This window comes from Colius striatus, chromosome 19 (assembly GCF_028858725.1).
Source record: "Colius striatus isolate bColStr4 chromosome 19, bColStr4.1.hap1, whole genome shotgun sequence".
In the NCBI taxonomy this organism is placed as follows: domain Eukaryota; kingdom Metazoa; phylum Chordata; class Aves; order Coliiformes; family Coliidae; genus Colius; species Colius striatus.
Window position 1 is genome coordinate 4,760,181 of NC_084777.1, and position 12,839 is coordinate 4,773,019.

The following is a 12,839-nucleotide window of genomic DNA, read 5'->3' on the forward strand; positions in this document are numbered from 1 at the left end:
GAGGGATCCCAAAGCCCTGGAGCTGAGATGCTGAGGCCATGGGTCAGTGCTGGGCTGGGCAGGGTGAGGGGAGGGCTTGGAACTGGTGACCTTAAAGGTCCTTTCCAACCCTGCAGGCATTGCTGTCCTTTTTGTGGTGACTCTCCAAGGAGATGGTTTTAAATGGGCTGTGTGAGTACACAGGCTATGGGAAGGCACCTGTGGTTTGGTGTGAGAGGTGATTTCACAGCTTCACCTCTGCAGGGGAAGGGCAGCTCTGGCTGGCAGGCAGCAGGCTCTGGGGCAGGGAGTCTTGTGACTATGTGATGAGAAGCTCAGGGTGGGCTGGTTTGGTTGCTCTTGTGCCCTTCCCTTGCCACCTCCCTCCCTCCAGTCATCTTCAAGGGATTCTTATTAGGGCAGAGACAGCAAAGAGAGAGAAAAACGTCCCCACTAACAAGCTGTTTGCTGTTTATGAGCAGGTAAAGGCAGAGCTGGAATGAATTATTAATAGGGTGGAAATGGGGTCCCTCCACAGATCCGCTGCTAATTCTGGCTCAGCTGAATGTCACTCCCTCCATCTCCCCCCGGGCCGTGGTTTTGGGGGATTGATTGCTCCTCCGCTTCCTTCCCCTTCCCCCCAGGTGGGAGGTTGTCCGAGCCAAGGTCACCCTGAGCACGGGTGTCAGGACACACTTTGGCTGCGTGTGGGATTCAGGAGAGCATGAGTCAGCAGAAACCGGCACCACCAGCTTCGGCACCGTTCCTGGCGCGCACACGCCGGGACGTGCTCAGAGAGACGTTCTCCTTCGCTTTCTGCCTCTTCCTCCGGCCTGCAGCAGATCCTCGCTCAGCGACCAGCTCCTTCACGGCTCTCGGGCTCCCTTGGGCCCGTCTCTCTGCCAGAGGAGAGATTCAGCCCCTACTCACGGCTGCTCTTCCCCTTCCCCCCTCCTGTCTGCTTCTGAATTGCAGAAGCATCTCGTTTATATTTCATCCCAGCTCAGTGCTGTGCCTTTCTACCCACCAGCCATGGGGAAATGTCACAGGGCCAGACAGGGTTGTGTGACGGCAGCATTATGTCCCATCTCCAGCTGGGGAAACTGAGGCAGGGAGGAATCCCAGGGGCTGGTCTGAGCTTCACCAGGAGAGCTGGGAGCTCCACCTTTTGAAGATTAAGCCCCTCCAGGCACCTGCAGCTGGGCAAAGCAGTGACTTCTTCACTCAATCTTGACAAGAGGGTCGAGGCAATCGCTCTCACTCCTTGCTGTCCCTGAGACTTTCCCCCATGGTCTGCTTTGTGCCTCCGTGAAAAGGCTCTGAACTAATCTTTGCACCATAGATGACAACCTCTGTGGGAGGCTGGTATCCAGGCAGGAAGCATCCTCTCCACAAAAGCTGGACCTGGAGGAGATGTTGCCCATCACACACAAGGCCCGACCCAAGTCACTTGTCCACCCTCACTGCTGCACACACACAAATCCCTTCACGCCCACTCTGGCTAAGCCAGAAACGGTCAGAAAGTCTGGTGACACGATGAAATTCAGCCTCCAGACTGAAATCAGCCCTGTCCACAGGTGACCTCTCCAAGAAGGGCCCCAAGCATGCTGTTTGCAGAGTGACCACGAGGCAGCACTTCCATTTCTGAACCCCCAACCAGCCAGGTGTCGGTTCAGCTTCTGCTGCTGGATCCCCTGCCCAGCACCTTGTCCCAAAAGATGTGTGTGCAGCCCATCTGAGGGTGACACAGGGTTAACATTGCCTGGAAAATTCCACTCCTAAGCAGATAATCTCATGTGTGCTGGACACACACCCGCAGCCCGGCCTCCCGTGGAATCATTTTTGAGCATCTCTTTCTTTGTGACCTGCTAATCCATCGGTGAGCTGCTCTAACCCCATCCCCCCTGGTGCCCTGGGCTCACCCAGCACCCACCTTTTCCCCTGCAGGACTGCATCCTTGCAAGCTTGTGGATTACAGCCTGACCTAGAGCCCGAGATCAGAAGCTGCTGAACCAGGCACCCCTCAGCCAACAACCGTGGGCACGCGTTCAAAGGCGCAGGCATTTAATCCCATTGACTGCTTCTTTAGCTTGTCTCCAAACCCAGACTTTCTGTACCCGAGAGTTGCAAGCTTTGCTCTTCCCAGGGCACTTCCCTGAAACTTGTCTACAAATTAGGCTGCTTGGATCCTTCCTCATCCTTTCTGTGCCAGATTTTTAAGCTCTTACATCTTGCTCCAGAGATGTACCCGTGGCCACAGCCCCGACCAGCAGGAGCACAACAGCAGCGACCTGTGTGCTGGGCTCCGAGTGCATTATTGATTCAGGACTAAGAAAATGCTTAGGAAGTAGGAAAAGTGTCCTGCTCTCTAAAAGCTTGTGTGCCTTGTAAGCTCAATACATGCAGGCTTTGCAGAGAGCCTCGCTACGCCGCTATTAATATTTTATTCTGTAAGAGAGGCCCTGATAGTTTGAATGGGGGAGGGCAAGATGCAGAAGCCTGGCAGTGGGAAAGGGAAGGGAGAGAAAAAGAGGAGGTTCTGTTGTGGTACTTAAATGGAGGTGCAGATCTTCCCCAAAGCTTTAGTGGAGGGGGCACAACTGAGTGGTGGACACCCCTGCACCTACCCCTGGCCTCTGATCAGGGCTCCTGTGTCTGCTGCATCAAGCACTCTGCTTTTGCTCTCGCATGTGAAGTCTTTGGCTGCTTTATGGTCTATTTTAGGGGAACAATTCAGCAGGTGCCTGACGGTGGCTGGGACTGTGCTGTGCCCAAGGAGCCTCTCCTTTCAGAGGGCTCCCCCAAATCCCCTTAATGGCAGCACCGTGGAGGTGAAGCAGCCACCTTGGCCAGGGGAAGGGGGCTGGCAAATGCTTTCACTGGGAGTATAAATCAGTTTAATCTGTTCTAGTTCTCCCTGTGATGAACTGCCTGAGTAATGCCCAGGACGTATTCAGCACTGCAGGCTGGGTGCCTGGGGAGATGGATTCCTTTGAGAGGGTGGCAGCAGCGGTGCTCACACCAGCTTGGTGGAGAGCTCCTGCTAAGCAGGTCAGCAACAGCCCACGTGCATAACAACTCTGAGTCAGAAATCCAGGCTCTGCTAGCCAAGCATTGCTGAGCTGCTGTTGCTCACGTTTGCTGGAGCTCACCAGCTAGGTCACATGAGGAATTCATTAACCTCAGGGACCCTCCAGCCATTGCTGGATTGCCATAAGCTCTGTACCCTGCTGAGCATTCCCACCATGGGCAGGGGGATTGGTGCTGCTTGGGCACATTTCCATCTTGGTTTCTCCAAAAGCAGGTGCAGAGCTTGGATGGTCCCTGTTGAGGAAGGACTTCAGCACTGCTTGGATGGTTCCCATTGTGGACATCAGCATTGCCTCCTTATTGCTGTGCTGCCCTAGAGCATAACAGCAGGGGCCAGAGGTGCCCATCCAGTGCTGATTGTACAGACCTACTTGTGCAGTTTACTGCCTGTCACTGCTGCAGATGACCCAGGGGTTGCTGCATGCAATGCTGCTGCAGGAGCAGAAAGCAAAGCAGTTTGGGTTGTTTTGGAGTGGGGATTTTCAGATGGATCAGTGAACTGACCGCTCTGACCCTTCTGTTGCTCCACAGCTTTGCAATACTGCCAGAAGGAATGTGGCTTTCACTTGTGTGGGACATGGGCAGGGTTGTGGGGCTGGTTCAGCCAAAGCCTCATGCCTCCAAATCCTAGTAGGAAAAAGGTTATTTGGGGTCTGACATTGTAGGTGGGCTCAACTAAGGTTAAAACTGGACTTTCACTTAGGGAAACTGGAGCACAGTGGGAGAGCATTCCTTCCTGTCGCTTCTGTAGGGAGAATTCCTTTTAAAGTTCAATGGGAAATTGTGTCTATGCTGGAGAATACAATACAGACTTAAATAAATAGGAAGGGCTTCCCTGAATCTCTCCAGCTTCAAAAATTGCTTATGGAAAACTCTGACACCTGGAGCTGGTGTATGATAAGAGCTGCCTCCCCAGCTCTGGCCACACTCCCCAGCAAGACCTTGGAGTCAGTTCTCTGCAGCTTTTCCTATCTGGACACTATTCCCTTTGAAAAGCAAAGCTCTTCTTAAAAGCAGTCGATTCCTTCCCATCTTGTTCAAGATGGGGGTAAACTTTCTGCTCACTGTACCAATTAAATCTACTTGACAGCTTGATTTTTATGGCCGTGTCTCTTCCATCAGCAAGTGGAAATGATCCTTGTTAGGGGAGCAGCATCTCACTCTACAACGAGATGAATCCCGAACTGGGCATTTAAGGCAGTTGCTGTGGACTGTGAGGGGAAATCCCATTTGCTCAGCACTCTCTAATTTAAAGCTGAAATGTATTCTTTCATTTTCTGTAAAGCCTCTGCTTTTAAACACTGAGATCCTGCCGCGCTCCGGAGTTGCCTCGGTGGCAGGAGACTAGTGTGTAATTTGCTGAGCAGCTAATAACATGCAATCCAAGGGTCTGGCCCCAAGGGCAAGGAGCTGTTGATCTTGACTTCAAATAGTGTTCTCTGCAGTAAGCCTGATGCTGAGAAGTGATTAAAGGTGGGAACAAAGCCCAAAGACCCCAGCCCTCTCATGCTCAAAAGCAACGCCAGGATGGACACAAGGGGTGGATTAAGAAACCTTTATCTGGCTGCAAATGGCAGCAGTTGCCTTTTCCAGTCTCTCCTCAAAGGGAAGGGGAGTATTTTCCAGGTGTTAATGTATTGGAGGGTTGAAGGGGGACTGTTGGCATGTTACAGATGTGAGAAGAAAGATGCAGATTTTCACCCTCACAACCCCAACCAAGATGTCATCAGTGATTTGACAGCAGGGAGTGGATTTCTTGTGCTGCTGAATTTTGGCATAAAGGCAATACAATTGTCCCCAATGTTACACAAGTCTCACAAGGAAGGGCAAGAGGGGAGCTCTGATTCCCAGCCCTCTGCTAGGACCAGGGATGGGTTTGCAATCAACAGTGGGTAGTGCTGATTTACTCAAGGAGGAGAGAGCACAACTAGTTTTCTTGGAAAGATTTTTCCATTTGACTTGTGCATGGGCTCTGCTCAGCCCAAAGGCTGCCTTTCAACCCTGGGGCAGTTGCAGGGCTGAGGACCCTTTGCATTTTGCCCCCTCTCCCTGGTTCTTCTGCACAGGGGCAGCACAGGCACGTCCCATGGGCTGGGGAAGGGCTGTGGGCTTTATCTCTGCTCAGGGTACTAGAAGGGATGAATCCATCCTTAAACCACCAAATCATGCTGCATCTTTAAAACTGCTTTTGACAGGGCATCTCTGAGGCAATTCCATTTTCCTTCTTAAGAACTTTGATTTTAGCTTTCTCCACCCCCAAGCCCACAATCCTGTTTGCACCTAAAGAGAGGTATGAAGAGGTTGGGTAGAGTTGTATGTGAGATGAGCTAGGAATGCAGGGAAAAGGGTTTCTGTGCCCAAAACTTTACGTGCTTTATCCAATTTTAGCATCCAGTCTCCTAAGAGAAATAGTTCTTTAGTACAAGCCTTATAACCACATGCCATTCAGAAAAGTTTAGCTAAGAATTAAACTAAGCATCAAATTTGGCTGAACACGTAATGAATAAATAAAGCCTTTTCCTCTCATGTAGCTGTGCCAAAATCAACAAGCTCTATTAGCTGATGAAACAATGCTGACGCCAAATAAAAATACCCCTGACCCATCAATATGGGCTGAGAGCTCAGCCCTGCATCACAGAGTGTTGTCTGAACAAGAAATACTGTCTCCACACCTCTGAGAGAGGGAGGGAACGGCTCCTGTGTCATAGCCAGGGGCAGGCAGCTCCCAGCCGGGTGTGAGGGAGCAGTGAAACCATCCTCTGATGGTCACTGCTCACAGGCAGCTGCTCCAGACTCATCTCCTTGCTTTGGCTAGAACAATTTGAAAACCCTTTGAGCTGCAAACCTGTTTAGAGCAGGGACTGGGGGTGTTGGTGTTTGCTCCCTCCCTGCCACTCACCCCGTGTGTAATCTGCCCCCAGAATCTGCCTCTTTTTATCCTGTGTGTAAATGCCAGTGCTCAGAAGTGGAATCCTCAAAGGTCTCTGCTTTGTATTGGAGAAATACTTGATCACCTCAGAATATCTCAATGTCTGGGAGCCCTCTGCCAGCTGTGCCATCCTCCTCCTCGGGAGGGTGGGATGCTGAGGTGACACTGCATCCCCCCTCTGTCCCATGCAGCCCTTGGGCAGCTTTGCCATTCCCCAGCTCTGCCTGTCCTGCAAATCCCTGCAGAGCTGCATTTAACAGCCCCTTGCCACGCTCTAGACGTGATCTTTCAAGTCTCACCCTTCCCTCAACCTCCTTGGTTAAAACATCCATTCCCTATTAGTTTTCAGTCATGCTTTTAGATTCATTCAGGCTTTTATTTACTTATCCATCCGTCTTCCTGCTCTCACCACTCCTCCTGCCCTGCCAGGAGGGAAAGTACAATTCATTTTTCAGGTGACCCTGCCAGAAAGGCACTGACATGAACAGGGAAAGGTCCAGGAACTGTGAAAAAAGCAAACCCCCAACTTTAATAAGCAGCAAAAAGCTTTCCTACCAGAAGGGAGCAGCCAGATATGACCAGAATTGCTGTAAATCAGACAAGACAACCCTCCAAATAGTTCCTCCAGTCCCCCAGGCATCTCCTTTCTGCAGAATTCTCTGAGTGCTGCTCAAAGTTGTTACAACTGTGGCATGTGATCCTGTGGGCTGTGCAATGCCACCCTGGCACTGGTACAGCCTCATAGGAAACACTCAGTGTCTTACAGGATCCTGACTTTCACCAGGACTCTCCTTTTCTGTCTTGCCCAGAGTGATACCCTGGCATGGGGATATTGTCCAGCTCCCTCTTGTCTGGCTGCCTTTAAGCATGGAGGGCTGTTTGTGTGTGTGTCTTTGATCTGAGCTGTCTGAGCAGCGCAGGTGTCCTGCTGGGCTGTGCTTAATTCTGAGGAAGTTAGTTTAACTGTAGGGACAGAACCCTGCTGTTTTGAAAGACACCTAAGAAAGCAATATAGTCACCGTAAGAACTTCTCTGCTGGAAAGCCAAAGCTCCTCTGAGAACCCACTTGTTACATAACAATAATTAAAACCTGAAGAGAAAGGATAACAGGATGCTGAAAGGCACCTGAGCAGGTTGGCAGGTGAGGAGCTGGCTGATGGAGGCACTAACCCTCTGCTCTTGCAGCAAGGGCTGGAGCTCAGAGGCTGCAATGATCAGTGGGCAGAGACATTGATCTTTGCCCAGTTCTCCCTTTGTGCAGGAGGAGCAAAAGTCTGCTCACATCCTCTGCAGGCTCTACTTGCCTCTCCCTGCACGTCAATAGGTGTCAAGTCACCACCCAGGGCTGGCCAGGGAAAGGTTGTTTCTTGCTGATTCTGCTTTCTACTGACCACGAGGGGATGCTCAGCAGGAAATGGTCACATGTCATTCACTGTGACAGGGTTCCATGAAAAATTTACCTTGATGGCCTCTCAGCACACCTCAAGTCCTCAGGCTGGACCAGAGCCTGGATCTCTCCTTCAGCCATCTCCTGCTCTGTGCAGTCAGTGCTGGGTGGGCTCCTTGCTCACCTCAGCACGGCTGCTCTTCATCTGTGTCATTTTTAAAGCTCCTATCCTCCAGAGTGGTGTAAGATGGGGGAGAAAGGGCCAGGAATTTAGTGGCATTTCATAAACCCATCCCCTAAATCTAAAATCCCTTGCTCTGAGCTTGGTTCTTCCTCAGGGAACTGCTTGGGGACGTTGTGCTGGTTTCTGTTTGGGGAGATGAGAGCTGGGCCGGGCACACAGCCTGGGGTGAGGCAGGGACAGAAAGGCAAATCCATGTTTTGCATTAGTGTAACTCCCATTCACGGCTGTACACGGTGTTTGCAAGTGTTGCAGCACATGGCAGGCGTACGCCAGGAGGAAACGCTGCCCAGAATAGAAAGATTTTAGCTCAGTATTGACTGAATCAAGAGAATGTAGAGAGCTGATTGCAGTTTGTGTCTTTTGCTTCCTTGGAGGTCGGTGGAGCTGAAGTCTGGAGCATCCTTAACCAGAAAGGGTTTGCAAATAGCTGCAGTGAACGTAGTGGACAGCAATCTTGGTGCTCACCTTTTAATCCTTCTGCAGCCACCCAGCTAAATGGAAACCCAGCCTGACCCACCAACACTGAACTGTTTTATTGGACTTAATCTTTCTTTTCAAATGATCTTTTTGAAAGGAAAAGCTGCTACTTCTCTGGAATTAGTGAAAATGTCTTCCCTAAGACCACTTAGGCTGGAAGGAACTGGGTAACTGCTGGCAGCATGTTCTGATGGTCAGAAATGTTTGGCATCCTTTGGCATCAAAGGAGCGCTTCTCTCTTGGACTTTGAAGACATGCCCTGAGCTGGTTGGGCCCAGTGTATTTTATAAGTCTTTGTGCCTTTTCTAGGTGGCAAACTGAGGCATGGGGTATACAAGCTGATGTAATGCTGCCAATAGAAAATCCCTTCACTGATTCAAAGGCATATCATTATAGAGAATAATGTACCTATTTAGAAGACACTCCTTGTTTGGAGCTTACCCAGTGAGAACCCTGTCAGCACGGGCTGGCTTGGTCCCTGCAACTTAAATGTGTGCTTGGACCACTCCTGGAGGACATTTGGGAGGGGATGTTACAGCCTTACTGATTCACTCTTTGCTTTGACCCCTCAACTCTTTTCAACAATGTAAAGCCTTGTGAATTATAAATCAAATGCTCCTGCTGAGCTTTGTGGCGCGTGGAATGAAATGCAATGATTAATATTTAAGAGAAAATAAGTTAAAGATTTTAACTGTAAGGGGAACAGTCTGTCCACAGAGACTTTTAATGGGGAGGCTGGAAAAGAGGGAGAACAACATTTTCAGGGACTTCAGTGACATTTGTGGCAGTCAGACCAACTGCCTGAGCTACCAGTGTGCAGGGGCCAAACTGGCCCCTCACTCACCCTGAGATGATGCACCCACCTCTGATAAAACCCCAGTGCTCGTGCAGCCTTTTGGGATGAGGCTGGGGAACATCCCACATGCTTTAGGAAGCAGAGGGATATGCTAAGAACAGCTCAGGTTGTCTGCTCATTAGGGGTAGAGACTTCTCAAAACTTAGACCTTATCACCAACCACAGTCCAGGACCTGCTCAGCCCTCCCTGGCTCCTCCTTGCCCTCCCCTCAGCACCATCCCTGCTCCAGGGCTGACCTCTCATCAGCAAAGCACCAGGATGGGCAGGACAGCTTCTACCTATTTTGCAGATCAGGAAACTGAGAGCTCTAGGCAGCAGCCACCTCTGTCACCCTGAACCGAAATGTTATAACATGTCAAATAAGGAGAGAAAACACTTACATGGGTGCAGAATCTCTCCGGCGGGTCCCCACAAGTGATTCCGGCTGGATCCACCCGTACTGTCACATAATCCTTCATCCGCATGGCCTTGGGCTGACAAGCATAAAACTCCCATGATGGGCCATCGTCCGTGGTCACCCAGGACTTGCAAATGTCATACTGTCCCATGGCCAAGGGGAGACAGTGCAAGAGAAGAGCAACCAGGTAGAGCATGGCAGCTGTGGCCAAGTGCAGGATCCCTGGGCGAGGGCAGTGCCGAGAGTCCTGAGGAAGGCAGCTACTGGGCTAGGGGTTGCTCTCGGGATCAGCATGGAAACTCCTCATCTAAAAATGATCCAGTTGAAGGAGATCCAGATGATAACAGGAATGATCCCACTCCACACGCTGTATTTGGATGTGGAAAGTTTCTCTGGCACAGAAGCCAACTTTGCAAATCACTTGATTAGGAAAGTTTTGGCTGGAGTTGCTGATCAGTGGTCAAAAGTCGTCTTTAACCTCATTTTTTTCCCCCCCTTTTATTGTATGAAAGGGCTTCCAAATGAGCATGAAAATATCTGGAGGTGACTCCAGTCAATCAATATAAAGATCAAGTTCTGAGTCGCTGATGAAATTTGATAGGAGTAAATTGGAGAGGCCGTGAGATGGTGCTGGATCAGGTTTTCCTCAACCTTCTTGTCTGCCGCAAATGCGTCGCTTGGAAAGTGCCTTAAACTGCCTCCTGCCTTCAATAGTTACTTGAACATTAATACATAAAATAAATATAGCATCTGGTCATCAGTACAGCTCTGACAAGAGAGATTCTTTGGAGCTAAAAATCCTTTCTCCCAAGGGATGGTTGTGTCAACAAGAAACACGTGGGGTGCAAGATCCGCAGTGGTCCCAGCAGGATGCTGGGTGGTCAGTGGGGAGGCAGGAGCGGTGCTGGTCCTGCTGCTTCTCCCTCTGCCAGTGGCCAGGCACTTGCAGGTGAGGATCTCTGTTTGACTGTGCCTTTTGGCAATCGAGGGTCAAGTTCCCAAAGCCTTCAGCTGCAAGCCATGCTGCTACCTGAGGTCTCCTCTGGCTTGCATGGTCAGGGCAAAGGGAGAATTCATTAGCGGGCTGGACCTGCAACAAATTGAAAGACAAATTAGCTGGGAGGGAGGGAGGGCAGTTAGAGCAACAAGACTTGTAAGAACAGGAGTCCCCCAGGAGATACAGCCCTGAGCTGGGCTTCCCAAGCCACAAGCCAGGTTTCTGTAAAAGTGAGATATATAACTTTAATAAAAAGAAATCCATAGTAAGATGCTTATGGCTTCTGTGCTGTTTGGGAGGTGGGAGGGAGTGCTGCCCCATTTAAGGTATCTGGTTTGTGACAGCAGCTGGACAAGAAGAGCCCTAATGGGTCTTCAAATAATATCAAGCAGCTATAGGTCATTAGAAGATGGAGAATATGCAGACATAGAGCAGGGACAGACAGACAAATTGATAGTCTTAAAAAGATAAGCAAATAAATAAGACATCTGGGGAGACAGATACATTGTGCAGCATCCCCACGTATGATTTATCTGAACAATAACATTTAATAAAAACCAATTTGAAGTCCTAATAACATTTAAGGTTCACCTAATACAAAGAGCTATGACCCTCCCAGTATTCATTTCAGGTTAGAGCAACATTTCTGCAATTTTGTCATCTTTCCAGCAGAGCTATAAAAATCTGAAGTAATTACCAAACAAAATGAGAAAGAACCACCAGCACCAAAAGGCACCAAACCCTCTCTCAGCGTTAGATCCAGGAGGGAGATCTTGCACGAGAAGGTGGGAGGCATGTATCCAGAACAGAAATTTATCTCTAGATAATCCCCTTTCTATTTGATTCCCCAACTTTTCTTCCACAATTTAAGGATGTCTGCTTCAACTGCATGTTTAGTATCTGATTTCTCATAAAGCTCAGTTACTAAAGCTCAGAGAGTCCAGGCTACCAGACACATTGATCTGTGCTTGGGGGCTTCTTGTTGCTGTGTTGCCATCTCCCTTTCCCTCCTTTTTTTTTGGTTGAAAGGTTGCCGATTGAGATGAATGAGTTCAGAAAAGAGAAGCCATCTCTCATGCTTCGCCGCCAGCTCTCAAAGAAGAGCCTATTAGAGCCGAGTTGGACCCGAATAAACTCCCAAAGAAAGAATAGACTGGCTGCTATTTTTATATTATGAGTAAATGTAGTAAAAATAATAAACCTGTGTGACACAGTGTTTGTAAGTCCCGCTGACATCAGAGCTGTCTTTTCAGTTCTAACAAGTCAGTTCCTAATTATTACATCAAACCGGTCACTGCCAAGTGCCTGATAAGAGCGGAGAGCGTGAGACTCTGCTATTGTAGAGAAAACAAGGAGGGTAGTTTTAATGAGGACTCCAGCACTGCTAAGTTTATGGATCTATTTTCATAGCCTTAACAATTCTATTTTGCACTTGAAGAGCTGTCGGGGGGTGGGAGTAGGGGGGGAAACACAAGAGGAAGAAAGGATCTATAATATCTATCAGTGTCTTGTGATGCTGTTTAAATGTCATAGATTTCCAGGGACATAAACATTTGCTAGAAAAAAATGTCTTTGCTGCCAGTGAATGAGGCGGGCGGGTTCCCCGCGAGCCTGCGGTGCAACACTCCGCCGGCACCGTCCCTTTGCAGAAAAGAGTTGCAGGGTGTTGCTCTGAGAGAAGCTGCAAACGGGGGAGGGAGGCTCTCTGAATTCCAAAGGTTTGCCCTGTTTGATTTGGTTTGATTCTTAGAAGAGAAATCTTCACCAGATATTATTAAGAAGCTGCAGTTCATGGGAACAAATGGAATCAATGCTCTTTGTTTTCTTTGAAGAGTACTCGGCAATCGCTGGGGACTGATAGCCAGAGTATTAAAAACACAAAATTAGATTGTATCTTGACTTAGCCGGTTCCTTTTCTTTTATTATTATTGGATTAACACCCTATTGACATGAAAAGACAACGCAGAGCAACCACGGAGCTGCTCTGGAATGAAGGGCAGAAAGTAAACTCAAGGAGTTCTCAATTTCCTTTTACAAGTGTTGTCTTCAAATTAAACCCCAACAGTCGCCCTTCCCACACCCCTACTCCGATCACGCGTCAGCTTTCCTCCTTTTTCACCACGCCGATTCCCCCCCCCGCCCCCAATCCTCCCCGTTTCGGTGCCGGGCTGGGCGCGCCGGGGCCGGCCGGACCCCGCCGGGGATGGGGCGAAGCCGCCTCCGAGGGTCACCGGGCTCCCACCGACACCCGGGAAACGTGACTCCCGTCCAGTCGCTCTCCTGAAGGCATCCGCGCTTCCCGGCAGCCCGGTGCCGCTTCCCCCACGGGTCCTGTCCCCCGCGCCCCGGGTTCGTTTTACACTAAAGGACTTTCCGAGGCTGCCAGGGCTGTGTTAAAGTAGGCGGAGGAGAAGCTGCACCCCCCTGCTCCCCAGCATCCCCCTCTGCAAACTCCGACGAGGAGAAATAACCCTCATCCCGT

General features: G+C 49.8%; 1 protein-coding gene across 3 annotated transcripts in view; it reads right to left on the bottom strand.

Annotated features, from left to right (window-relative positions):
* Window positions 1-9,556, bottom strand: part of NTNG2 (netrin G2) — a 45,035-nt gene extending 35,479 nt beyond the window's left edge. For all 3 annotated transcript variants that reach the window (XM_062011629.1, XM_062011628.1, XM_062011627.1), the window contains exon 1: window positions 9,344-9,556. In XM_062011629.1, the coding sequence (XP_061867613.1) occupies window positions 9,344-9,556 (213 nt within the window). The remainder of the gene's footprint in view (window positions 1-9,343) is intronic.
* Between the last annotated feature and the right edge of the window lie 3,283 nt (window positions 9,557-12,839).